The sequence below is a fragment of the Leucoraja erinacea genome, chromosome 6 (assembly GCF_028641065.1).
Source record: "Leucoraja erinacea ecotype New England chromosome 6, Leri_hhj_1, whole genome shotgun sequence".
NCBI classification, from domain to species: domain Eukaryota; kingdom Metazoa; phylum Chordata; class Chondrichthyes; order Rajiformes; family Rajidae; genus Leucoraja; species Leucoraja erinaceus.
Genome location: NC_073382.1, coordinates 50536499 through 50562345, shown reverse-complemented (window position 1 = coordinate 50562345; position 25847 = coordinate 50536499). Strand labels below are relative to the sequence as shown.

At 43.2% G+C, this 25847-nt stretch overlaps 1 protein-coding gene across 6 annotated transcripts in view; it reads right to left on the bottom strand.

The window, feature by feature from the left end:
* LOC129698109 (centromere protein J-like) overlaps positions 1-25847 on the bottom strand; it is a 62760-nt gene that overhangs the window by 7492 nt on the left and 29421 nt on the right. For all 6 annotated transcript variants that reach the window (XM_055636994.1, XM_055636995.1, XM_055636996.1 and 3 more), the window contains 8 exons: positions 17905-18037; positions 10641-10806; positions 6411-6647; positions 6209-6316; positions 4536-4614; positions 3745-3869; positions 1857-1919; positions 842-982 (listed from right to left, as the gene is read on the bottom strand). In XM_055636994.1, coding sequence (XP_055492969.1) covers positions 842-982; positions 1857-1919; positions 3745-3869; positions 4536-4614; positions 6209-6316; positions 6411-6647; positions 10641-10806; positions 17905-18037 — 1052 coding nt within the window. The remainder of the gene's footprint in view (positions 1-841; positions 983-1856; positions 1920-3744; positions 3870-4535; positions 4615-6208; positions 6317-6410; positions 6648-10640; positions 10807-17904; positions 18038-25847) is intronic.

Here is a 25847-nt window from a genome sequence, read left to right as displayed (position 1 = left end):
GGTGTGTCCAGTGGAGGTGGGGTACAGGGGCTTTGTAGCCAGTTCCACCGCAAGGCTCCTGAGGGAAGTAGGGAGTCAAAGGGCAGGCACAAAGGAGGGCGATAAAAGAACTTGCCAATGCTGCCGAACGGAGCAGTCACTGGCTGTGGCTGAAGAGGAAAGATGCTGTCTGGGCTGCCACGTGACCATCTAGAGGCTAACAATAAGACACACACACCCAGGTCTGATCAACCTGCAGTGGGCCTGCCTCGACTGAGGAAGTCTTGTGATAAAAGGCCGAAACACCCAGTGACGTTGAGGTACACAACTGAAGATGTGTCTGATTGTTAGCAAATTCACCTAGTGGTCATACCCAAGAATGTCAATTGTAGTGAAATCATAGGGATTGTAACATCCAGTCCTACTATTTAATTTAAATGAAAGATTTGAATTCGTACTCAGTAACGGTTATTCATTGGTATTAAAAATGTAAAATAGTGAATGTGTCATTTAAAATTCACTTTGCACTAACATTTCTATACTATCTGCAGAATAGGAAACACTTGTCTGGAGTCTTTAACCATATAACAATTACAGCACGGAAACAGGCCATCTCGGCCCTACAAGTCCGTGCCGAACAACTTTTTTCCCTTAGTCCACCTGCCTGCACTCATACCATAACCCTCCATTCTCTTCTCATCCATATGCCTATCCAATTTATTTTTAAATGATACCAACGAACCTGCCGCCACCACTTCCACTGGAAGCTCATTCCACACCGCTACCACTCTCTGAGTAACGAAGTTCTACAGAATTATACATTAAAGAAAAAGATAATAATTCTGATTATGATATTGCTTACTATGGTCTGGTCAGACATCATTTGCTTTACATCCCCATTGAAGAAAGTTACTTTTATGGTCTTCCCATCTGTGCTCACTTCTTTCCGCGTACCATTAGAGAAGATAATTATATGTCGTCCACTTCTCAATACCTGCTCGACCTAGAGGTATTCAAGAAAAAAAAATAACACGAGCAGAAAATAATCTGGGTTCTTTAAAGAGAGATTTGAATAAAGTTCAAATAAAATATTTTGTTTTTTCTAATCTCTAGTACAAGCAGCACAGAATGCCATCATCCTACAAATGCAAGTTCTTCTGTACACAAACCTGTTGCGCATTTTATGCACTGAGGATTTCATTGTTAGATCCTGCAAAGAGGAGTTTGATTCTAATATTCTGAGATTACAAAGTGAATGGACTAGCCAAGATTTTACTAAATGTAGCAACTCAAGCAATTGAGGTACTAATTTTACACTGTTCTTTCCTCAAGTTTTTAAACCTGTTTTATCAGGTACTGCCCCAACAACACTTTGAAAGAAGCTGAAAATTAAAGCAACATTTTAACACTAATAAACACAACATTTTGATACCAGCATAATTCACAACTACTTGTGAATTACTATAGTGCATTTGGTGCCACGTACTGCAGACATGCAGAGCCCAGGGTTGTGAATAGTTAGGATGATTAATTAAGTGCCAATCAGAAGTTTGCTTTGAATGTATATCAAATTCTTAAATCTGGAACAGCTCTCCCTATTTAAGCATTGCCAGATGATATGGGGAAAGACTTTGTATAATTAACTACGCTGGATGCAGCTTTGCCCTAGGTCGACATCACCAAAAATTGATAATGTAGAGATGCAATCACTGTATATGAGCTGCATTAAATGCGATTCAAAACTTGTAAGTATGGTGTTCTAAAAAATGTCAGTCATTTATTATTTTAATTATTTTAATGCACTTTGTTAGAAAGCAAGAATATAGAATTACTGGAGAATATCAAAAGTTCTATAAATTAAAAGAACAAATTCCCACCTTTCCATCCGAGTATTTAATCTCTTCTTGAATTTCATCTTTGGCTCCGTTAAATTCAAGACACTTAAAGTTTAAAAAAAAAACATCAAAATGTAATTGTAATGTGCTTAAATGAAATTAGTTTGATTCCTCTAAATATTAAAATTTAACTGAGTCATCAGATCTGTATGTTTAAAAAGCAAGCTATTGGTTACAATCTTCATTTTGATATCCCACAGCTTTGCATATGGCAAAACCTAACCTAATGCACTCTTAAAGTTAGAGGATAAACAGACTAGGTTGATTTTCAACTTTCATATTAGTATATTTCCTTATTATACAGCACAACTTTAAGGATTATTTACTTTGCACAGAATGAAGGAAAATTATTAACAGCAACTTACCCATTATAAGAATGAAGTGTAAGCTTAAATGTGAACAAATCTCGTGGTGTTTAAAAACAACCTAGCCCGAGACAAAGGGTTGCAAGATTCCAACTCTACATTGCTTCCTACTAAATTCACATTTGTTATTTTTGTTTTCTCTCTCTTCCCCCTCCGTTGTCCACCACCACCAAATCCCAATGTTTATTACCTACAATTCAAAAAGCACTAGATCCATAGAAAAATTAAAATGAATAGGAGATTGGGCCAAGATAAAATGTCCTGGGCAGATGCAGTTGCAGGAAAAAAAAAGGAAACACTGACCTTAATATCTAGGGTACAAAGTAGTGATATAAAACCTGGTACAGACTACAGCTGCTAGAGTATTGCGTGTGGTTCTGGACCTTGTAGAAAGTTGCTGTAGGAGGCTGCAAGCTTGTAATGGATCTTGGTTGCTGCCTTTTCTCCCAAGACACAGTTGGAGAAATACTGAAGGGAAAGTCCAAAAATAGACTACATGAAAGGAAGGTTGTATCAGTCTGAAGAAGGGTCCCAACTTGAAATGTCATCTCTCCATTCTATAGATGCGGCCTAACCTGTGGAGTTCCTTGTGTAGATTGTCTTTTGCCAAGACAATTTGTGTCTACCTGAAAGGATACTGGGGTGAAGATTGGCAGAAAATGCGATGACATTTGAAACAAATAAACTATGGGGTAAACTTTTGACAGGCCACATCTCTGGAAAAAAACAATGTTTCTGGTCAAAAACTATTTAACTGAGAAAAATAAATAGTGTGTGGCAAAGAAAGTGGGATAGTAATGGGCAAATCAAAGGCAAGGTGAAATTATATAGTCGTTAAATGACTGAGCTCTTTTGTCTGTAATAATCTGTTGCTAATGTTCTGAAATCTGGGTGATATTGTATAGTCTGGCTTGCTGGGTACTGGGCAATGCGATATAGGTAGTACAGTGGATGCTGAATGACATGGAGGGGGAAGAAAGAAGTCAGACCCAACACCAATCTGACACATAGATAACAACACGGCAGGAAACGTGGATTGGATTTTGCATCCCTAAACTAGGATTCTCATGGCCAATTATAATGCTCCTAAACTGCTGCACCCCTGGACAATTTATAACAACTTGAGATTAACAGTTTGATTTTTTAAATCTTAATGCTGTACCGTAGTTATTCATGGGATAAACACATTGGGCTAATTATGCAGCCCAACAATTCTTCTTCTTTCGTGTGACATGCACAGCCTAAAGTTGTAGGACAACTTGTTCTATTTGATCTTCTGTGCACGTCGAGTTGATTGCATTAGTCGAAACAGGGCAGACCACGTGAAGGTTGCAATCTTCCACCCCGCAGCCCAACAATAATGTCAGGTTACTTGACTTTTTTTCCTTCTAAGTATCAAAGCTCCATTCCAAGAATTACTATTTTGTAACTGGGTGATTTAAACTTTCAGCCTTAAACGTTATTTGATTTGTTTATTATTAATACACATTTAATTAGAGACTTACCGAACTAGCTGGTGCTGAAACCAGCTCTTGGTTTAGTGAGCTTTCACATGGCACTGAAAGATTAATTGCAGATACTGCAGTATCATTCACATTAGTGTCTTCCATATTCCTCATTAAAGTTGAATCTGATTAATAAAACAAAATGGTAATCTTGTTTTATTAGTTATTAAGATTACAGCAATACTGTTTTTTAACTTCAATGGTTCTCCATTTGTCAAGGAACATTATCTTCCCTTTTAAACTTCAGGTATTTTTCTATGAAATTCAGGTATGAGAAACTATTCACTCAAGTTGTGATACCACCAGTTAACTATTTTCTGTACTTTCTCCTATCAGACTTTTTGCAAACTCTTTATTGCAACAAATTGAATTGTGTATGGTATCAAATTGTCATCTAAGTTATTTAATCAATTATCAAAATTTCGACACTTTTGCAATGTTAGTCTTGCAATAAATTGTAGAGTTATTTTCACGACAATGTATTTTAAAACAAAATAACAACTGAGGGATTCTCCAGCCAAATAATGAAGTTAGTACAACTTGCATTATATACAGTGATTAATTTTAGCACTAAAAATAATTGAACATTCTGTTTTTTCCTTGAGTGAATGTTTTGCATGTGGCATGCATATGAATACAGTGGGCACCTTTATAAATTTGGAGCATAGCATTTAGAATGAAAGTTGAAAAATCACTTTTACTGTGTTGCAGCTCAACAGATTATCTTGATAACGTGGTACAATATAAAGTGACTAATTCAGCTATATCCATATTTACAGAAAAATACTCACTTTCCTTCAAGCCATTCCTGGTCATTATAGCAGCAGTGATTTTCACAGGATGAATCAATTTAACATTTCTCGGGAAAGTCTGCAATAGTAAAAATCACATATGTCTCTACTCGTGAATAACAATTAAAACAATAAAAATGACAAAATGCAGGTTTAATCAAATGACCAGAATAAAACTTAAGATATGCTAACAATTCAGCTCCCTCTACTATTTCAACATCATTCCATCAGTTTACTAATGATAGGGGAAGATTGACAACATTGTGTCTGTAATTAATTCATATATCACATGTATGGGTATATTCTTTGCACGGCCGGGTAGATGCCAGTTTCACTAGAGCATGCTACATTACTCAGCAGAAATCTATGTAGGGGGAGACAAATCTCATCAACATTACAAATTTATAACTTTCAATCAAAACTTGCCAGTTCTGATACAGGCCCCATAGCAGAAGCGTCCACGTCACGGGGCTGAAAACTAGAAGTATCCCGAGCTAATTCTGCTACCACTATCATCTATTACAACAAGTGATGGCTCCCACTGATTGTCACCGGAAGCTTGCGTCCTTTTCAGGACTGACGATGACAGCAATGTCAACATTTGAAACATGGAAGATGGACACGAAATTAAAATAAGCTCTGATACAAACAGAAAAGCCTGGAAAATTATTGAATTCTTATGCTGTCAAAGGCTTCATCATCAAGTAGACGTGGCTCAAACAAAAATACTACATGAAGTGACCCGCTTTTTAAAAAAAAGCTCAGCAACTGAGATTTCAGCTGCTTCTTACCTTAATTCTCCATTCCCATTTCATGCTCTATCCTTGTCCTCTTACACAGTCCCAGTGAAGCCCAGTATAAGTTTAAAGAACACCATATCTTCTGGTTCAGCATGTAACAACCCTCAGCATTCCCCCCCCCCCGCCACAGATTTCCAACTAATGCAAAACCTGCATTTGATCATTTTGTTCTAACATCCCCTCGCTCAGCTGCCCCTATTCATCTTGTTTCATCTATATTTCCTCCAGGCCAGATTAGCTGTGAACAAACTGCATCCTCTTTCAGTTGGCACCAGTACCATTTGAATTATACTGCCACCTAACTTTTAATAGTACCTGTACTGATGAAACGTAATCAAATTGAAATGTTTACAGTTTCTTTCCAGAGTTCTCCATTGTTTGATTCAGTCTCAGACAATTGCTAGGGAAAATGATGATTTGGTGACTCTGTAATATTCATGCTGGGCAGTGATGTCACTGGAACATTCCAGAAATAGTCTGTGTCTGGTCCTTTCCAATATTCAATTCTATTGTTATTGATTTATATTTCATATCCATTTGATTGTTTTAACTTCACACCGCTAGAGATAAATCTGGTGAATCAATATTACAGTCCCTCTGACATAATTTCCAAGATTGTACATGGGTCCTACAAAACCTCTTTACAATAGTATTATTTTCTCACTTTGTATTCCAACCTCCCTGAGTCAACATTTAATTTGTTGTTTTATTTTATGTAGATTAGGAGGTAAATGCTAACCCATATCTTTGGACCAGCACTTAACACATACAATTTGAAGAGGAGCACACTACACAATAAACCTCATACATGACACCCACTAATATATACAATATGCCTTTAATACCCAAAAAAACATTAAAGTTTGGTATTACCTGCTCATTTCTATGTGAACTTTTCTTTCCTGTTGCTTGTGGATTTCTGCCTCCATTTGTCTGTTTGGGAATGGGATCGCTTTCCTTTTTCATCACATCTGATGAGACCTATTACAAAATAACATTTACTTTCAAGTAAATGGCTATGCCCTGTGCATGTTGTCGTTGTATAAAAATGTTTCTTATAAGAAAACTGACCTACCACTTCCATTTTCATAAGCTGTGGTAGAGAGCTTTCAGCTTTCTTCTCCATTGCTGTGTCAGTTTTCTTCCAGGTTTCTAACCGAAGTCTTTCCATTACCTTAACCTCATCTTGAAGCTCTTGGTTTTCCTTAGTTAGTGCATCAATCTGATTTCGAAGTCTTGTGTAAGTACTTGACCATCTTAATTCTTTTCGTTTCAGTTCTTCTTGCAAGTCTGCAATCTGCTGTTTCAGAACCTAATCCCCAAAAACAAAAATAATTTTGAAATGTTTTGAATGGGCATGGCTATACTCGCCATGACATGATGTTATATAGAATACAAAGCAAGAAATCCCCTGTTCAACCCAAATACAGTGCCCTCATAATGTTTGGGACAAAGATCCATCATTTATTTATGTATAAACACTGCTGGAAATTCTACATGGTGAAACCAAAATGTATAAAAATAGCCTTAATTAAAATCTGACAATGTGCACTTTAACCACATGTGATTTCTTCTATTATAAATCTCAAATTGTGGAGTACAGAGGCAAATAAATAAATGATGGGTCTCTGTCCCAAACATTATGGAGGGCACTGTAATCTCTGCAAACATAAACTCCACAAACTTTTTCCATAGTACCTAGTTCTAATCACCAACCTGCACTTCAAATTAATCTGTTACTATTCTCAGCAATTCATGAGATGTTCAGTATTCTCACATTGCTAGTCACAAAGTCTTTTTGCATATCTCTTTTCAATTTGGAGATGAATTAAGTCATTAATTGTCCTAAGTAATATAATTTATCTTCCATTTTTCATATGTTCTCCCATTTTCAAGTTGCTGCAGGACTTTACCTGCTTTAGTTAAGACCAAAGTTGGACCCTTGAAGACTGAAAAAGGTGAATCTAGTATGGGGAACAAAGAAATGGCAGATGAGTTGAACAGGTACTTTGGATCTGTCTTCACTAAGAAGGACACAAACAATCTTCCTGATATAGTAGTGGCCGGAGGATCTGGGGTGACAGAGGAACTGAAGGAAATCTACATTAGGCAGGAAATGGTATTGGATAGACTGATGGGACTGAAGGCTGATAAATCCCCAGGGCCTGATGGTCTGCATCCCAGGGTACTTAAGGAAGTGGCTCTAGAAATCGTGGATACATTGGTGATAATTTTCCAATGTTCTATAGACTCAGGATCAGTTCCTGTGGATTGGAGGGTAGCTAATGTTATCCCACTTTATAAGAAAGGCGGGAGAGAGAAAACGGGGAATAGACCAGTTAGCCTGACATCGGTGGTGGGGAAGATGCTGGAGTCAATTATAAAAAATGAGATAGCCACACATTTGGATAGCAGTAACAGGATCGGTCTGAGTCAGCATGGATTTACGAAGGGGAAATCATGCTTGACTAATCTTCTGGAATTTTTTGAAGATGTAACTACGAAAATGGACAAGGGAGAGCCAGTGGATGTAGTGTACCTGGACTTTCAGATTTGATAAGGTCCCACATAGGAGATTAGTGGGTAAAATTAGGGCACATGGAATTGGGGATAGAGTGCTGACATGGATAGAGAAGTAGTTGGCAGACAGTTAACAAAGAGTAGGGATTAGCAGGTCCATTTCAGAATGGCAGACAGTGACTAGTGGGGTACTGCAAGGTTCGGTGCTTGGACCGCAGCTATTTACAATGTACTTCAATGATTTGGATGAAGGGATTCAAAGTAACATTAGCAAATTTGCAGATGACACAAAGCTGGGTGGCAGTGTGAACTGTGAGGAGGATGCTATGAGAATGCAGGGTGACTTGGACAGGTTGGGTTGGTGGGCAGATGAAGTTTAATGCAGATAAATGTGAGGTTATCCACTTTGGTAGCAAAAACAGGAAGGCAGATTGCGGTCTAAATGGCGTCAAGTTGGAAAAAGGGGAAGTACAACGGGATCTGGGGGTCCTTGTACATCAGTCTATGAAAGTAAGCATGCAGGTACAGCAGGCAGTGAAGAAAGCAAATGGCATGTTGGCCTTTATAACAAGAGGAATTGAATATAGGAGCAAAGAGGTCCTTCTGCAGTTGTACAGAGCCCTAGTGAGACCACACCTGGAATATTGTGTGCAGTTTTGGTCCCCTAATTTGAGGAAGGACATTCTTGCTATTGAGGGAGTGCAGCGTAGGTTTACAAGGTTAATTCCCGGGATGGCGGGACTGTCATATGCTGAGAGAATGGAGCTGCTGGGCTTGTACACTGTGGAGTTTAGAAGATGAGAGGGGATCTCATTGAAACATATGATTGTTAAGGGTTTGGACACACTAGAGACAGGAAATATGTTCCCGATGTTGGGGGAGTCCAGAACCAGGGGCCACAGTTTAAGAATAAGGAGTAAGCCATTTAGAACGGAGATGAGGAAACACTTTTTCTCACAGAGTGTGGTGAGTCTGTGGAATTCTCTGCCTCAGAGGGCGGTGGAGGCAGGTTCTCTGGATGCTTTCAAGAGAGAGCTAGATAGGCCTCTTAAAAATAGCAGAGTCAGGGGATATGGGGAGAAAACAGGAAAGGGGTATTGATTGGGGATGATCAGCCAAGATCACATTGAATGGTGGTACTGGCTCGAAGGGCCAAATGGCCTACTCCTGCACCTATTGTCTATTGTCTATTCTGTCATTAACTTGGAATAAAATTTGGAACCATCTAGGTAGAGCAAAGGATTCCATTAGTCAAAAACGAACTACTGCCTTTGGATCCTACGAAAATTGTTTACTTACAAATGGTTTGTGGCATAAGCAGGAATAACAAAACCTTCAAGTCGAGAGTTTCTTGTCATGTGTCCCACATAGGTCTATGAAATGTTGGCAGCCTGTTTGGGGCAGCGACTGCAATAGATCCCCTCGATGGTAGGGTGGTCAGAGCCGGATGGACTGGGCAGTGTTTACAACTTTTTTCAGCCTTTTCCGCTCCTGGACGCTTAAGTTGTCGAACTAAGCATGCTCTCTACTGTGCACCTGTAGAAGTTCGAGAGAGTCGTCCTTGACATACCGACTCTCCGTAATCTTCTCAGACACGTACTCTGCCTGCCAAGGCCTGCTGGGTTGCTGGGTCTGCCAAGTTCTAGGTTGATAACTATTTAAACTCTGCTTCTCACTCTAATTTCTGTCCTTGACTTCCACCATTGCCAGGATGAGGCCACACGCAGACTGGAAAAATAGCATCTCATATTCCACCTGGGTAGCTAACAAACCAAATGGTGTGAACACAATTCTCCATACAAGTAATCCCTCCCCTACCTCTCTCTTTTTCTCTTGCCCCTGCCCCACCCCAATGCGCACACATTTCTTCCACTACCCCATTCACCCTGATCTATTCCCCTCCATACAATTCACTCGTCCTTTCGTCACCTGTATCCATTTATCACTTGCCAGGCTTTGGTCTGCCTACACCTTTTTCCAGCTGTCTCCCCCCCTTCTCCATCAGTCTGACGAAGGGCCCCGACCTGCAACAACTGTTGATTCCCTCCACAGATGCTGCCTGGCCTGATGAGTTCCTTCAGCACTATTTTTGCTCAATATTCCAGCATCTGCAGTTTTTGGCTCAATAAAATAAGTTTATATCCATTATAACACAGACCAGATGGGTAATGACGTCAGTTATTGCCGATTGTCCACTATAACATAGAACGGTATTATCAGGTATGAGGTAGCTCTGACTGAAGAAGGGACCCAAAACGTCACCTATTCCTTTTCTCTAGAGATGCTGCCTCACCCGTTGAATTACTCCAGCATTTTTTGTCTATCTATGGTATTATTATTGTATACAGATGAAACAAAGAACTGCAGATGATGGTTAATACACAAAGGGACAAAGTGCTGGCATTGCTGGAGAACATGGATAGGTGACATCGGGACCCTTCCTCAGACTGATTCCGTCTCCAACACTGTGTTCATCCTTATTTTGACATCAACCATATAATTGTAAAATTGTAAAATATGAGGGAGAGAAGGGGGTGGGGAAAGTTGTTGAAACGTCTACACTCCCTCTCACACCCCCTCCCTCTCTACCTTCCCTCTCCGTCTCTACCACCATGTACGGTCATTTTCAACAACATTTTGTTCTTGATTTATGGATGATATTTATGCAGGACATACTATCCTTCCAACATGGCAATGTAGTGTGTATTATTTTGAAAAGTGTATCAGCATTTGGAAAAAAGGGGGGCAGGGGCAGCGGGTTCAAATTCCAAAAGAAATACATCACCTTTATCTCTTCTCTTTCCCTTTTGTCAGGAATAGCTCTTGCTGCTGCAGCGTACTTTTCAAAAACCATTCGCTCTTTTTGTAGTCGTTTTAATTCTTCTTTTTTGTGTTCTTCCAACTGAGTCAGCTCCTCAGCTTTCTTACGTTCAAAGTCTGCAATTTCTTTACTACAAATTAAAAGATATTTTTAGCAATTACTTTGTCTTCAACAACATTACATGTAACAACCTTCAAAATTGATAAGCACAGTAACTGCAGAAACATTAGTCAATCCAATCTGTCTCTGAACATTGTTGCCAATTAGTTAGCCAGATTATGCCATTTTAAATCTGGATCATGATAGAATTTAATTCTAGAAGATTTAAGTAGAAAGCAGTTTCCTAGAAAGCAAAACAAATTTAAGTTTAAAATTATTAAATATTTAAAAGAAACTTCTTCAAGCCATGGCTAACAATATATAAAATAACAAATATAGGTGGCAAAGATGACAAAATAAAATGACATCAGATTGAATTTTTTTTTTAAATCTGGTGGAAAATACCATGCTGTTCTACATAATGCATTCTCCTGAAGATCGGTCCCAATCCGAAACTTTAACTATCCATGTTCTCCTGAGATGCCGCCTGACCTGCTAAGTTACTCAAGCACTGTGTTTTTTGTTTGTAAACCAGCACCTCCAGTTCATCATTTCGAAGTTTCTCCATGCTAGTGGGATACAAGGCGATTGACGAATTATTAATCCGAACACTATTCGCATTCAGCAGACTCAATTGGTTGTAACATGATTTTGCTTGGAAATTAGACATGCTCAGAATTTAACAAATTAAAGGCAGTTCCAATTAGAATTGTTAAAGCTAATCAGAAAGACTAAACTTGTAATTGTTTTTCTAGATTTTTGAAGCAACTGAGCTCTGTTTCAAAAGTGAAGTACCCTCACATAAACATGAACAAAAACAAGTTGATATGCCAATGGTATCTATTTATTGATCTATATTATTATCTATCCATATCCATATCAATAATTATAAAACTCTGATCCTGGATGTATGTGTGTGTATTTATTTGTTTGTGTATAATCACATCTTCGCAAAAAAAAATTGAGCTAACGGTAATTTTTTTTACATAATCCAGTGGGGATTTTCCTCCTGGAGTCCAATATGCCTTATCTGAAAAATTCATGCTTTATTTCGCGAGTTATCTATGAAAATGTCCACAAAACCGATAAAACTTTGAAAATAAACAAGGGTCTCGCTGATGACATCACAATGGATCTGCTGCGCGTGGCCTGCGCTGTGTTCCATGCGCTGCTAGTGACGTCACCCCCCTCCGCCCAACTCGCAGTCCTTTAGATGATGTCCACTCCCCCCCTGCTGCCCGCTGCTCCCCTCCTCCTCCTGATCTCCTCTCCCCCTCCTCTCCCTCCCCGCTCTGTCTTTCTGCCCCTCTCTCTCCCCCTCTCCACTCCTGCTGCTCCCCCTCTATCCCCCCCCTCCTCACCCTTCTCTCCCCTCTCTCCTCCGCTCACTCTCTCCCCCTCCTCTCCCCTTCTCTCCCCCCTCTATCCCCCATCCTCTCTCTCTCTCCCCCTCTGAAAGAGTTAGTAATTAATTGATTGCTGCGATATTTAAGCATTCTCCTCTCACCATCTCTCTCTCTCTCTCTCTCTCTCTCTCTCCCCCCCCCCCTCTACCCTCTTCCCCCCTTTTTTTTCTCTATCCCCCCCTCTTTCTTTGTCTGTGCCCCCCCCTCCCTCTCCAGGCGCGCCTGCGAGGTGGGGGCTATGCGTGAGTGAATAGGGCGGGGATGGGGTAAAAGAAGCCAATGAATAATATTAATATAATATCAAGGGGATGGTTAGTCTGTGTGTGTGTGGGGTGGTTAGTGTGTGTGTGCGTGTGTGTGTGTGTGTGTGTGTGTGTGTGTGTGTGTGTGTGTGTGTGTGTGTGTGTGGGTGTGTGTGTGTGTGTGTGTGTGTGTGTGTTTGTGGAGGGTGGTTAGTGTGTGTGGGGTGGTTTGTGTGTGTGTGACGCCGCAGGCCGCCCCCCCCCCCCCCCCGCACCCGCGCGCGTTGAAGGGACGTGACCCGCTCCTCCTCACTGCTCCCCTCCTCCTCCTGCATATCCTGACCCAAGCCCCTCCTCTCTCAAGCCCCTCCTCTCCCCCCCCCCTCTCTCTCTACCCCCCTCGCCCCTCTCTCTGTCTCTGCCCCCTCTCTCTGCCCCTGCCCCCTCTGTCTCTGCCCTCCCTCTACCCCCTCCCTCTCCTGATGCACCAACGATTTAGGGGCTATGCGTGTGGATAGGGCAGGAATGGGGTAAAAAGAGCCAATGAATAATATTAATATAATATCAAGGAGGGTGGCGTGTGTGTGTGTGTGTGTGTGTGTGTGTGTGTGTGTGTGTGTGTGTGTGTGTGTGTGTGTGACGCCGCAGGCCGCTCCCTCTCACCGCAACCGCGCGTTGAGGGGACGGGACCCAACGGGTCCCCCTTAGTCCAGTAACTATTAAAACTCTGATCGCGTGTGTGCATGTGAGATCACATCTTACCTTTAGCACATCGAAAATACGATGGGCTAACGGTAATTATTTTACATATTCCGGTAGAGATTTATCCCCTGGAATCTGAAATAGTCTTATCTGAAAAATTCATGCTTTATTTCTCGAGTTATTAATCAAAATTTGAAAATAAAACCGGTCACAATGGATCTGCGTACTGCCATCATGGATCTGCGCGCTGCGAGTGAACAAGCCGAGTCAGGGCACGACTGCCCATTTGTGATTAAAGAAGATACCTGTGTTCAGCAAGATTTGACAGATATTTCCATGACAAACCCTGACTTAACTATGTATATAGATGGGAGTGCATCAATTGGATCTCTAGGTGAAAAACTTTCAGGATAAGTAATTATAGATCAGGATGGCAATAATGTGGAGGCAGCGACCTTTGAAACATCATTCTCTACAAAACAAGCGGAGCTGTTTGCCCTGTTAAGAGCTTGCATCTTAGGGAAGGACTTGGGAATCAACATTTATACTGATTTCAGATATACCTTTGGAGCGATCTGCGACTTTGGTCAGTTGTGGAAAACAGGGGATTCTTGACCTCAGCAGGAACACAGACTTCTCACCAGCAATTGATACCTGTTACAACCCCTTATGTTTCCAAAACAAATTGCCAAGAAGCTAAGGAAATGTCCCAAGGGTGTGGGGTGGTGGTACCTAAAATGATGAGGCTGACTAAAAGCACAGAAAAAGACAACTCTCCCTCAGAAAAATCAATGCTAACCATCTAAGATGTCAGTTATATAAATATGTGTTAGTTATTGTAGGCGTCTTTAGTAAATGGATTGCTTATCGTACCGTTGTTTTATTGCCTATTTTGTTGCATTATGTACACTCCCTTACACGTAATGGAAAGGGAGGAATGTTAGAAAACTGTAAAGCCACATGGTGGCACCCACATTTGATGAAAGAAGTATTACAAATTGTATCCCAGTGTCAGATTTGCCAGAGACACAACACTGGAAAAGCCGTGCGGACCGAACCAGGACGTATGCCTGTACTGCATCGGCTTTTCCAGTGCATTCAAATTGAGTTTATTGACTTACCTAGAATGTATTATTATAAACATTGCTTAGTTATTCTTTTCAGTCGATGGGTTGAAGCAATCCCTACTACTAATGCTACGGCCCAGTCTACTGTTGCTGTTCTGCGACGTGATATTATGCCACAATTCGGACTTCCTACTATTATTAATTCAGACAATGGGCCACATTTTACGGCTAAGGTTAATGACGAAACGTGTAGGCAATTGAACATTCGACAACAATTTAACTGTGTACATCATCCACAAGCTGCAGGGATTGTGGAGCGAGCTAATGAAATTTTAAAAAGCAAGCTTGCTAAACTAACTGAAGAGACAAAGCTTAATTGGGTCCTGGTTTTGCCTATGGCTTTATTTGCTATGCGTACCACTCCCCATTCTACTACTCAATTGACCCCCGCTGAAGTAATGTATGGGAGGCCCCTCAGGACTCCCTGGGGGGGCTGAAGAAGTTGTGGAGATAACCTATGATCTCTATGCCTTGGATAAATGATTGATGACATACATGCGATTACTAATGGATTTTGTCAGTTTTGCATTCAGTTTTGCATTTTGCGTTCGAGAGGCACAATGGTCCTTAGAAGAACCACCTAAGGAAGGACTGCTACAGGCTGGCAATTACGTTCTGATACGCAATTGGGATCGAGAGAAATTGGGTGGCTGCTGGAGAGGTCCATACCCTGTAGTTCTCACCACTCCAACAGCCGTTAAAGTAGAAGGACACCCTCGGTGGGTACATAACCCTAACTGCAAGAAGACAGCTGCACCGAGCCACGAATAAAGGCACTTTTGCCATAGCTTGGTACTGGACAGTATTCATTATTATCAGTTCCCTGACCCCGATAACTGAACCATGGGAGAGGAATCTTAAAGCTCATGCATACGCAGTTTCACTCCAACTGATCAGTCCTGCTGGGTCTGCGCAGCAATGCCAAGAAATGGGAAGGGAGGGATTCCCCTGGTCCCTATCCCACTGAATAACACTGAAATGTATGCCTTACAGTGTTTCTCCTCTTCCTTTAATAAAACGTTCTGTTGGGGTAACAGGGAGGGTTCTTCAAAGTACGACAACTTTAAGGGATGGTACATCCCACCTTTTAAGGTGGATTGGAAAATTTATGTTAAAAAAGGGGCATAGCTCACACGATTAAAGATAATAGAAGCTCCCCAGAACCCTCTCTACCCCCCTCTTTACCCCCTCCCTCTCTACCCCCCCTATGAGGGGAACTCCAGCACTCTAACCCGTTAGGCCCCGCTCAGCTCAGCTGGGACACGCTCGGCTCCGCTGGGACCCATTCAGCCCCGCTGGGACCCGTTCGGCCCAGTTCGGCTCCGCTGGGACACGCTCGGCCACGTACGCTCGCCTCGGCTTGGACCCGTTAAGCCCAGTTCCATCGGCTCCACTCAAAGAGGTGAGGGATGGATTGGGGGAGTGGAGAGGAAAAAAATCCTGGGGAATTGTGGAGGGAGTGGGGGGGGAATTGAGGGAGAGGAGGGGGTAGCTAGAGTTGTTCAAACGTCTACCCCGTCCCTCTTTACCCCCCTCCCTCCCTCTCTACCCTCCCTCCCCCCAACTCTACCCCCTCCCCCCAACTCTACCTCCCTCTCTCTAACCCCCTCCCTCTGCCTCTCTCCACCCCCTCTCTACCCCCCCCACCCTCACTTCCCCCTCCCCTCCCCCTCCTCTCTACCTCCTCCATCTCTACCCCCCTCACCCTCTCTACCCCCTCCGTCTCTGCCCCTCTCACTCTCTATCCCCCTCCTTATCCTCGCAACCCACTCCCTCTCTACCCCCTCCCTACCCTGCTCACCCTCTCTACCCCCTCCTCCTCTACTCCCCTCCCTCTCCAGCCTCGCCTGCACAGTAGGGGGCAAAGTGTGAGTGGAAAGGGCGGCAGATGGGGGAAAAGGAGCGAATGAAAGCTATACTTGAAATTAAATAAATCAACGTTCAAATCCTGGGTTGTAAGCTGCCCAAGAGAAATAAAAGGTGCTGTTCCTCCAATTTGCGTTTGGCTTCACACTGACAGTGGAGCAGGCCGGGACAAAAAGGTCAGTTTTGGAATGGGAAGGAGAGTTAATTTATTGACCTGCTCCATTATAATACATTTGACATCAACACTACATTTGTAAAGGTCCCCAGAACCTGACTGCTGTTAAACAAAGCTCCCAGGTTTAATATATTTAGATGAACAGTCTGCAGACTTCAATTTGGATTTGTGTCACAATTATAAAACAAACAATTATAAAACATAGATTACAAGACCTACACCAAACCCAAACCAATTAGGAGCATTCGATCCAATTTGCGATCCCAGCTACAAAGACAGATGTGTACAGCAATTCGTACTTCCCCCGCACAATTAAAGCATGGAATAATCTCCACCCTACTATAGTTACCCAACCAGATGCAACTAAATTTAAAGTAGCTCTCTCTTCCCAATAACCCTTTCTGGCTTAAGTCCTCCCTCCATCACCTCCAGTTTAAATTCCATTTGGAATATTTTGGAGGACCAAGAAACCAAGAACCAAGAATGGAAAATCAGTTTGAAGAGAACCATAGACCAGGTTCCAGAATGCGAATGGAAGTAAGCAGATGGGGAACTGATCTCTTATACCACAAACCTTGCAGCACCATCCACCTTAGACGCTGAGGATTCCAAGTGCCCCATGGTCACTTCGTGCCAAAGCCACTAATTTACCTCAACATTTCAACATTGGATAATTTCCAAATTGGAATTATCAGATTTACTCCACAGGTCAATGTTCCTGATCAGTAAACTATGTGCTTGATAGTCCAGGGAACCAGAGAGCGGTGTTCAAATCCCTCTAAGGAATCTGTGGGATTTAAATCTAACTAAATAAATCTGAAGAAGGGTCTTGATTCAAAATGTCACTTATCCACGTCTTCCAGAGAGGCTGTCTGACGCACTGAGTTGCAACAGTGTATTTTTTGGTTAACCAGCATCTACAGTTCCTTCTGTCTCTCTTAATTAAATATTAATTAATATTAATTATAATATCAAGGGGGGGTGGGCTAGTGTGTATGTGTGCGCAGGGTGGTTAGTGTGTGTGTGTGCATGACGCCGCAGGCTGCTCCCACCCCCCCGCGTTGAGGGGACGGGACCCAACGGGTCCCTCTTGGTCTAGTAAATATTAAAATCATTTCAAAAAGACTAAAATGAGTAGTAAATCAGCCTGCCTTGGGCATCAGTAAATACATCATACTGATTTCATACATATTTTTTTTTAAAGAGGTTCCTGGTTCCAAGAATTCAGCAAAATGTTCCCTGTAAAATAACACATCATTCCTGACTCTCTTGATTTGCCTTCAAATATTTTGACATTTTTCATTTGCAGGAAATGAAAATAACAGTGTTCAGATTTCAAGGGGCTATAATTGTTGCATCCCTGTTTTAAAAAGAAAATATCAGACAGGGAATAAAGTATTAAAAACACCGAAGAGCGACTAGCAAAATTCTACAAAAGATATGCAAGAGAAAACTATAACTGATGCCAAATAGTGCTCTGTGTTGCATGATGCGCACGCAGACTTGTGTTATTATATTAACTTTTGATATGACGTGGCAAAACGTCATTACTTCGGCAAAGGAAAATAAAATGGCCCAAATGCCTTCTACTGAAAAGAACAGTGCACTTACCTAAGGTCCTTCATTGCTTTCTCTTTATCATCTCGGAGTTTAGCCAGTGAAGTATTTTCTGCTCGAAACTGGTTAATTTCAAATTCCAATTCTAATAGTTTCTCTTGCATCAACTTGGACTGGACACCACTACCTAGTAAACAGTACAATGTGTTTTATTTGATTTTTAATTTATTTTTTTACTTTCTTCAACACTGCTATAGACATACAGGTGCACAACCTTTTATCCGGAGTTCCGGAAACCGAAAAACTCCGAAAACCGGCCATTTTTTCCAGGATGTCGTCTACGCACCAAAGCTCGCGTTTGGCGCCAAACTTGACCCGAAACGACCCACGGTCAACCCAGGTCTGTACTACTGTAGCGGCTGCCTCCTCCACGGAGACCGGGGAGACACTTAAACATCTGTAAATCATTGCTTAAATGTTAGTCAGTTAGTTTGGAGGGCTTTTATGTGAAGGGGTAAACTTTAATTCTTAGTCCTCTACCTGGTCGGAGAGGCGGGGAGCGGTCAATGCCTTACCGGGTCGCCGTGCAGTAAGCTCCGCAGCACTGGGGCTGCGGGCGTCCGCGCGCGGGCGGCGCCGGTTGTAGCTCCGACCCCGGCAACTCTACCCCTGGCTGCGAGGCACTCCAAATCCACCGCCGCCCGCGGCCGGACTCCCGCAGCCCCAGCTCCGCGAATGTTGGAAGTCGGCGGCGTCGCAGCGCTGGGATACCAGCGGGGAGCGGGCAATGCCTTACCGGGTCGCCGTGCGGTAAGCTCCGGAGCGCTGTGGCCGCCGACTCCCAACATTCGCGGAGCTGGGGCTGCGAGCGTCCGGCCGCGGGCGGCTCTGGATTTGGAGCGCCTCGCAGCCAGGGGTAGAGTTGCCGGGGTCGGAGCTCCAACCGGCGCCGCCCGCGGCCGGACGGAGCCCCCATCTCCGCGATGTTGGGAGTCGCCGACCAGGTAGGGGACTAAGAATCAAAGTTTCCCCCTTTCCCCTTTACCCCCCCCCCCCCCCCCCCCCCCCCCCCCCCCAGACTTTTCAAGCCGCCCGCGCTACCTTCCTAATCTACGCTAAAAATCTTCCATTCGGAAATCCGAAAATGTCCGAAATCCGACAAGTGTCTGGTCCCAAGGCTTTCGGATAAAAGGTTGTGCACCATCCATGATTGAAAATAAGGAAGAGATTACATTTCCGCTGTGACTCTAATGCCTGTAAAACATTAAATCATACATACATTTCCTTAATGCTAAATTAATGTTGTGTAACCTCAACATTATTAAACAGTAAATATTTAAAAAATAAGTACATTTTTCTTTTGTGACTGGTGCAGCTATATGTTGCTACTTTTATCTCACCAGACAGCACTTTCCCAATCCCCAGCTACTTTGTCTCCCCAACCATCATTATTTAAGAGAATCCCCAACAAAGTATATCAAATCCTTTATCCACTTTCCCGTATTTCTATAAATCGTGCTGACTCAAAAGCCAAATGGGGTCCTTTACTTTGATGTTGAACTCTCCCTGTATAACATACATAAGTTCATAATTGATAGGAGCAGAATTAGTCCATTGGCCCTTCATCTACTCTCTGGCTGATCTATCTCTTCCTCCTGACTCCCTTCTCCTGCCACCTCCCCATAACCCCTGACACCCATACTAATCTAGGGCTCTCGCTTAACTTTTTTTCCCTGTTGCCAGTAGGGCAACCTTGGCAGCTTTTTAGGTTGCCAAATGACAGTTTAGGTGGTCATTTAAGATGGCTTGCATGACGCGTGCGATAATGTGCTGGGACGAAGTGCGTAGTTATCAGTCAGAATTATGCTCAATGAAGCATTCACATATTATTTCCGCTTCAAATAAAGTCAAACTAAACATATTCACCAATCAAAACATGATATATACCACAATGACATGCAGCAAAATTATAATACAGTATCTCAACTCTTTTTACACATTGCAATTAATGCAATTTTTATTATTTCTTTCCTCTTCCAAACAAAAATGTGGTTAGATTATTCAGCGTATAGAAACATAGAAAATAGGTGCAGGAGAAGGCCATTCGGCCCTTCGAGCCTGCACCGCCATTCAATATGACCATGGCTGATCATCCAACTCAGTATCCTGTACCTGCTTTCTCTCTGATCCCTTTAGGGCCACATCCAACTCCCTCTTAAATATAGCCAATGAACTGGCCTCAACTACATTCTGTGGCAGAGAATTCCAGAGATTCACCACTCTCTGTGTAAAAAATGTTTTTCTCATCTCGGTCCTAAAAGATTTCCCCTTTATCCTTAAACTGTGACCCCTTGTTCTGGACTTCCCCAACATCGGGAACAATCTTCCTGCATCTAGCCTGTCCAACCCCTTAAGAATTTTGTAAGTTTCTATAAGATCCCCCCTCAATCATCTAAATTCTAGCGAGTACAAGCCGAGTCTATCCAGTTTTTCTTCATATGAAAGTCCTGACATCCCAGGAATCAGCCTGGTGAACCTTCTCTGTACTCCCTCTATGGCAAGAATGTCCTTCCTCAGATTAGGAGACCAAAACTGTACGCAATACTCCCAGGTGTGGTCTCACCAAGACCTTGTACAACTACAGTAGAACCTCCCTGCCCCTATACTCAAATCCTTTTGCTATGAATGCTAATTACCATTCGCTTTCTTCACTGCCTGCTGCACCTGCATGCCTACTTTCAATGACTGGTGTACCATGACACCCAGGTCTCGTTGCATCTCCCCTTTTCCTAATAGTCTACTTTCCTGTTGTTGCCACAAAAGCGGATAACTTCACATTTATCCACAACTTGTGATCAACTTGTGTCAATAAATCCTGGACCATGATAATATATATGCTTAACCATGCACACTACAGATTGATGCAAGCATGTTTTCTGTGAAGGACTGAAAATTATCATGACATGGCCATAGCATGGGTTGTTATTGCTATTGGTACAGAAACACTCTCGTTTCCCACATAAATTATCCACAACAAAATATACAGGTTGCAAGGAATTTTCTAAAGGCATTTTATGATAATAGCTGTTAAAACTGACTATACCCATCTGACAGATTAAACATTACACTAACTAACAAGAGATGGCCAAAGGACATAAATGCAGCAAATGTTCTTTTGGTAATATATTTAAAGGTGTCAAGACACCACATTACCGGATATTCAGATTAGATGTATGCGTTGTGAACAGCAATGGAGATAGTTTGTAAGCAACAAATTAAAAATAAATTGTTGATAACCGCTTTTTCCATCATTCCCACATCAGAATTAAAGTTAAAATTTCAACTGAAATATTTCCTGACCAAATTTGTGATGTATATGACTGACTGTCGAGTAAAACCTGGATAAATTCAACGTATAGTTGTGAATGTTGCTCATTAAATAACTACAGTATTGATACTCCACATTAAGAGCATTGATTTGCCGTTAAAATGAATTCTGTAATAACGTGTCAACGGAAACAGTGACAATCGAACATTGCGCTAAATGCAGCTCAACGCTGCCTGTATTGCCTGGTCATGCCTGGACTGATGACATATTTCCCGTAAATCCAGGCAGGGATAACCTGGCGCGACAGGCAGAGTTGAGCTGGGTTTTGCGCTGCTTCTCTGCGCTGGCTGTGGGCCTGCGGGCACCGCTCCCGTCTGACTCCCGACGTCTCTGGCCACCCCCGGGCGTGGGTGGGGGCTCTCGGGTGGGGACCTCCCAAAACAGGGGGGAAGTGCCCCCCCTCCCCGGGATTTCCACCCCTGGTCCCTGACAATCACCAAGTGTTGCCGCCAAAGGGGGAGGCAGTTGGGATCTCCTCGCCACTGCCTCCCCTCCTCCGCCAACCAACAGGAAGGTGCGGGTCCGAGCGGTGCAGATGCTTCAGACGGCGGAAGGGGGCCTCCCCCTGCCTCCCTCCCTCCCGGTCTCGGCGTACGAGAAGATTTGTTTTGAAAGCGCCACTAGTGTAGTGGCCCAGCAGCGGCCCTTATCACGGGAGGCGGGAGATGGAGCCGCCGCTGCTGCTGCTGTTCGGGGCCCGTCATTCGCTCCGACCCTCCGTCACCCCGCATCTAGTATCTTTCCCACGCATTAGAGCCGTCACCGACCAGAAACGTCACGTTCCTTTTCTCCAGAGATGCTGCCTGACCCGCTGAGTTACTCCAGTTTTTTGTGTCTATCTTCGGTACAAACCAGTATCTGCGTGCCAGGCTGGGCAAAATGACTCGGCGTTTAGGTTACCCGGCGGCACTTTGGGTGGTCAGTGGCACCCGGGCAACCGCTAATTTCGAGCCCTGTAATCAAGAATCTATCTATGTGTCTTAAAAATATCCATTGACTTGGCCTCCACAGCCTTCTGTCCTCATTTCCTTTCGTCCCTTAATTAGGCTATGACCTCTGGTCCTAGATTCTCCCACTAGTGTAAACATCCTCCACATTCACTCTCTCCAGGCCTTTCACTATTCAGTAAGTTTCAATGAGGTTAGGTTCCCCTTCATCCTTCTAAACTACAGCAAGTAGAGGCTCAATGCCGTCAAACATTCATCATATATTAACTAATTCAATCCTGGGATCATTCTCGTAAACCTCCTCTGGACCCTCTCCAGCGCCAACACATCCTTCCTCAGATGTGGGGCCCCAAAATTGCTCACAATACTTCAAATGCGGCCTGAAAGAGGCCTATAGTGCCTCAGCATTACATTCATGTTTTGTATTCTAGTCCTCTTGAAATAAATGCTAGCATTGTGTTTACCTTCCTTACTACCGATTTGACTTGCAATTAACTTTTTGGGAATCCTGCACCAATACTCCCAAGTCAATTTGCAGCTCCGATTTCTATATTCTCTCACCATTTAGAAAATAGTCTACGCCTTTGTTCCTACTACCAAAATGCACGACTCCACACTTTGCTACGCTGTTTTTCATTTTCCACTTCTCTGCCCATTCTCCCAACCTGTCCAAGTCCTTCTGCAGATTCCCTGCTTTCTCTACACTACCTGCCCCTCTGCCTACCTTGGTATCATCTGCAAACTGAGCCATGAGGCTTTCAATCCCCTCATCCAAATCATTAATATAAAACGTGAAGAGTATCGGCCCCAGCACTGACCCCTGCAGAATTCCACTAGTCATTGGCAGCTAACCAGAAAAAGCCCCCTTTATTGCCAATCTCTGCCTTCTGCCACCCAGCCAACCTGCTATCCATGCTGGCATCTTCCCTTTGATACCAGTAATGGAATAGAACATAAACAAGTAATAATATTTTCCAGCCCATTATGTCTGCTCTGTCATTCAATTGGCTGATTTTTAACCTCGGATGCTCTTTTATATATCAACCCTAACTCTCGCAATCCGCTTTATATTCAAAAGTCTTATTAATTTTGAATGTAGTAAGAAACTGCACCTCTTGGTTAAGGAACTCAAGAGGTGAAGAAATTATCCACCTCTGTCTTGAATGGTTGAACTCCTAGTTGAAGCTTTCCCAGCTAGACAAAATATCCCTGCATGTAGTCTATCTAACCTTTGATGCTAGGACTTGAACCAGTTTTTCCAGTTCCACTTTCAGGGCACCATAATGTTTGGGACACATGACTTCACAGGTGTTTGTAATTGCTCAGGTGTGTTTAAATGCCTCCTTAATGCAGGTATAAGAGAGCTCTCAGCACCTAGTCTTTCCTCCAGCCTTTCCATCACCTTTGAAAACTTTTATTGGTTTTTCAACATGAGGACCAAATTTGTGCCAATGAAAGTCAAAGAAGCCATTATGAGACTGAGAAACAAGAATAAAACAGCCAAACCTTTGGCTTAACAAAATCAAATGTTTGGAACATCATTAAGAAGAGAGCACTGGTGAACTTACTAGTCGCAAAGGGACTGGCAGGCCAATGAAGACCTCCACAGCTGATGACAGAAGAATTCCCTCTGTAATAAAGAAAAATCCCCTAAAAAAACCAGTCCAGGCATTACATTTTGGGCTTCAGCCCCATCCTGCGCTTTGGCCGTTTGTGTGTGTGTGCGTGTGGGAGGGAAGAGAGAGAATGGAGGGAGGGAGAGATGGGAGGGAGAGAAGGGAGGGAAGTAGAGAAAGAAGGAAGGGAGGGAAGGAAGGAGAGAAAGAAGGGAGGGAGGGAAGTAGAGAAAGAAGGGAGGGAGGGAAGTAGAGAAAGAAGGGAGGGAGGGAAGTAGAGAAAGAAGGGAGGGAGGGAAGTAGAGAAAGAAGGGAGGGAGGGAAGTGGAGAAAGAAGGGAGGGAGAGAAGGAGAGAAGGAAGGGAGGGTGAGAAGGAGAGAAAGAAGGGAGGGAGAGAAGGAGAGAAAGAAGGGAGGAACGGAGAGAAAGGGAGATAAAGAAGGGAGGGAGGGATGGAGAGAAGGGAAGAGAGAGGAAGGGAGGGGAGGGGAGGAGAGAGGAGGGAGGGGAGGGAGGGGGAGAGGGGAGAGGAGGGAAGGAGAGGAGGGAGGAGAGGAGAGGAGGGAAGGGAGGGAGAGGGCTGACGACAGGAGCGGATGCCGGGGTCTGGGCGGACGGGTGTGAGCTGAGGCTGAGGTTTCTAAACGCTGCTCCAACCCCCGGCCCGGCCCTCCCTGTATTGTTCACCGCGTCTCCCCCAGGGAGAGAGAGGGGTGGAGCCGGGGCTATATGCGTGAAGCACAGCGACTGGAGGGGCGGGAGTGCTGCCCCGGGACTGTGAGAGAACGACCCACCTCCCCCTCCTCCATTCCCCCTCATGCCCCCTTCCCTGTCTACCTCTTTCTTCCCTCTCCACCCCTCTACTTTCTCCACCCCTCTCCCCCCTCCACCCGGGGTAGATCTACCCGAGCCGAGAGTAGATTACTCCGGCGCAGGGCCCAATTGGTCCAATTGGCTTATGGCCGGCCCTGAATTAAGAGGCTACACTGCAAGATGCAAACCACTGGTTAGCAGCAAAAAGAGGATGGCCAGGTTACAGTTTGCCAAGAAGTACTTAAAAGAGCAACCAGAGTTCTGAAAAAAGGTGTTGTGGACAGATGATACAACTTTCATTGTCCTATCTGGGACACATGACAATAAACTCTCTTGACTTGACTCTTGCTGATGGTAGTAGCATAATGAATTCTGAAGTGTATAGACACACCTCCTATCTGCTCATTGTCACCTGAAAACTGATTGTCCGGCGGTTCATTCTACAGCAAGACAATGATCCCAAACATACTGTTAAAGCAACAAAGGAGTTTTTCAAAGCTAAAAAATGGTCAATTCTTGAATGGCCAAGTCAATCACCCAAACTGAACCCAATTGAGCATGCCTTTTATATGCTGAAGAGAAAACTGAAGGGGATTAGCACCCAAAACAAACAAGCTAAAGATGGCTGCAATCACCAGAGAAGACACCCAGCAAATGATGATGTCCATGAATCGCAGACTTCAAGCAGTCATTGCATGCAAAGGATATGGAGCAAAATACTAAACAAGGTTATTTTCATTCACATGACATTGCTGTGTCCCAAACATTATGGTGCCCTGAAATGGGGGAACTATGTATAAACACTGCTGTAATTTCTACATGGTGAAACCAAAATGTATAAAATTGGCCTTTATTAAAATTTGACTGTGCACTTTAACCACATGTGATTGTTTTCTATTACAAATCTCAAATTGTGGAGTACAAAGGCAAATAAATAAATGATGGGTCTTTGCTCCAAACATTATGGAGGGCACTGTATATATTTTAGTTTGAAAGCCTAAAGTCATGGTGGATGACAGACCACTTACTACTTGTCAACAATGTTCTTTAATGCAGATTATGTTCTCGACTTGATTTCCAATATCCCTGAAGGTTCAGCTTCTTTTCAATTACTCAGACACACACACACAGCAACTCAATGCAATTATGTTGGGCGATACCAAAGTTGGGCGATACCAAGTTCATAACTGGCTGCTCTTTATGTATCTATTTCTGCCGTGTTCCGTTAGACG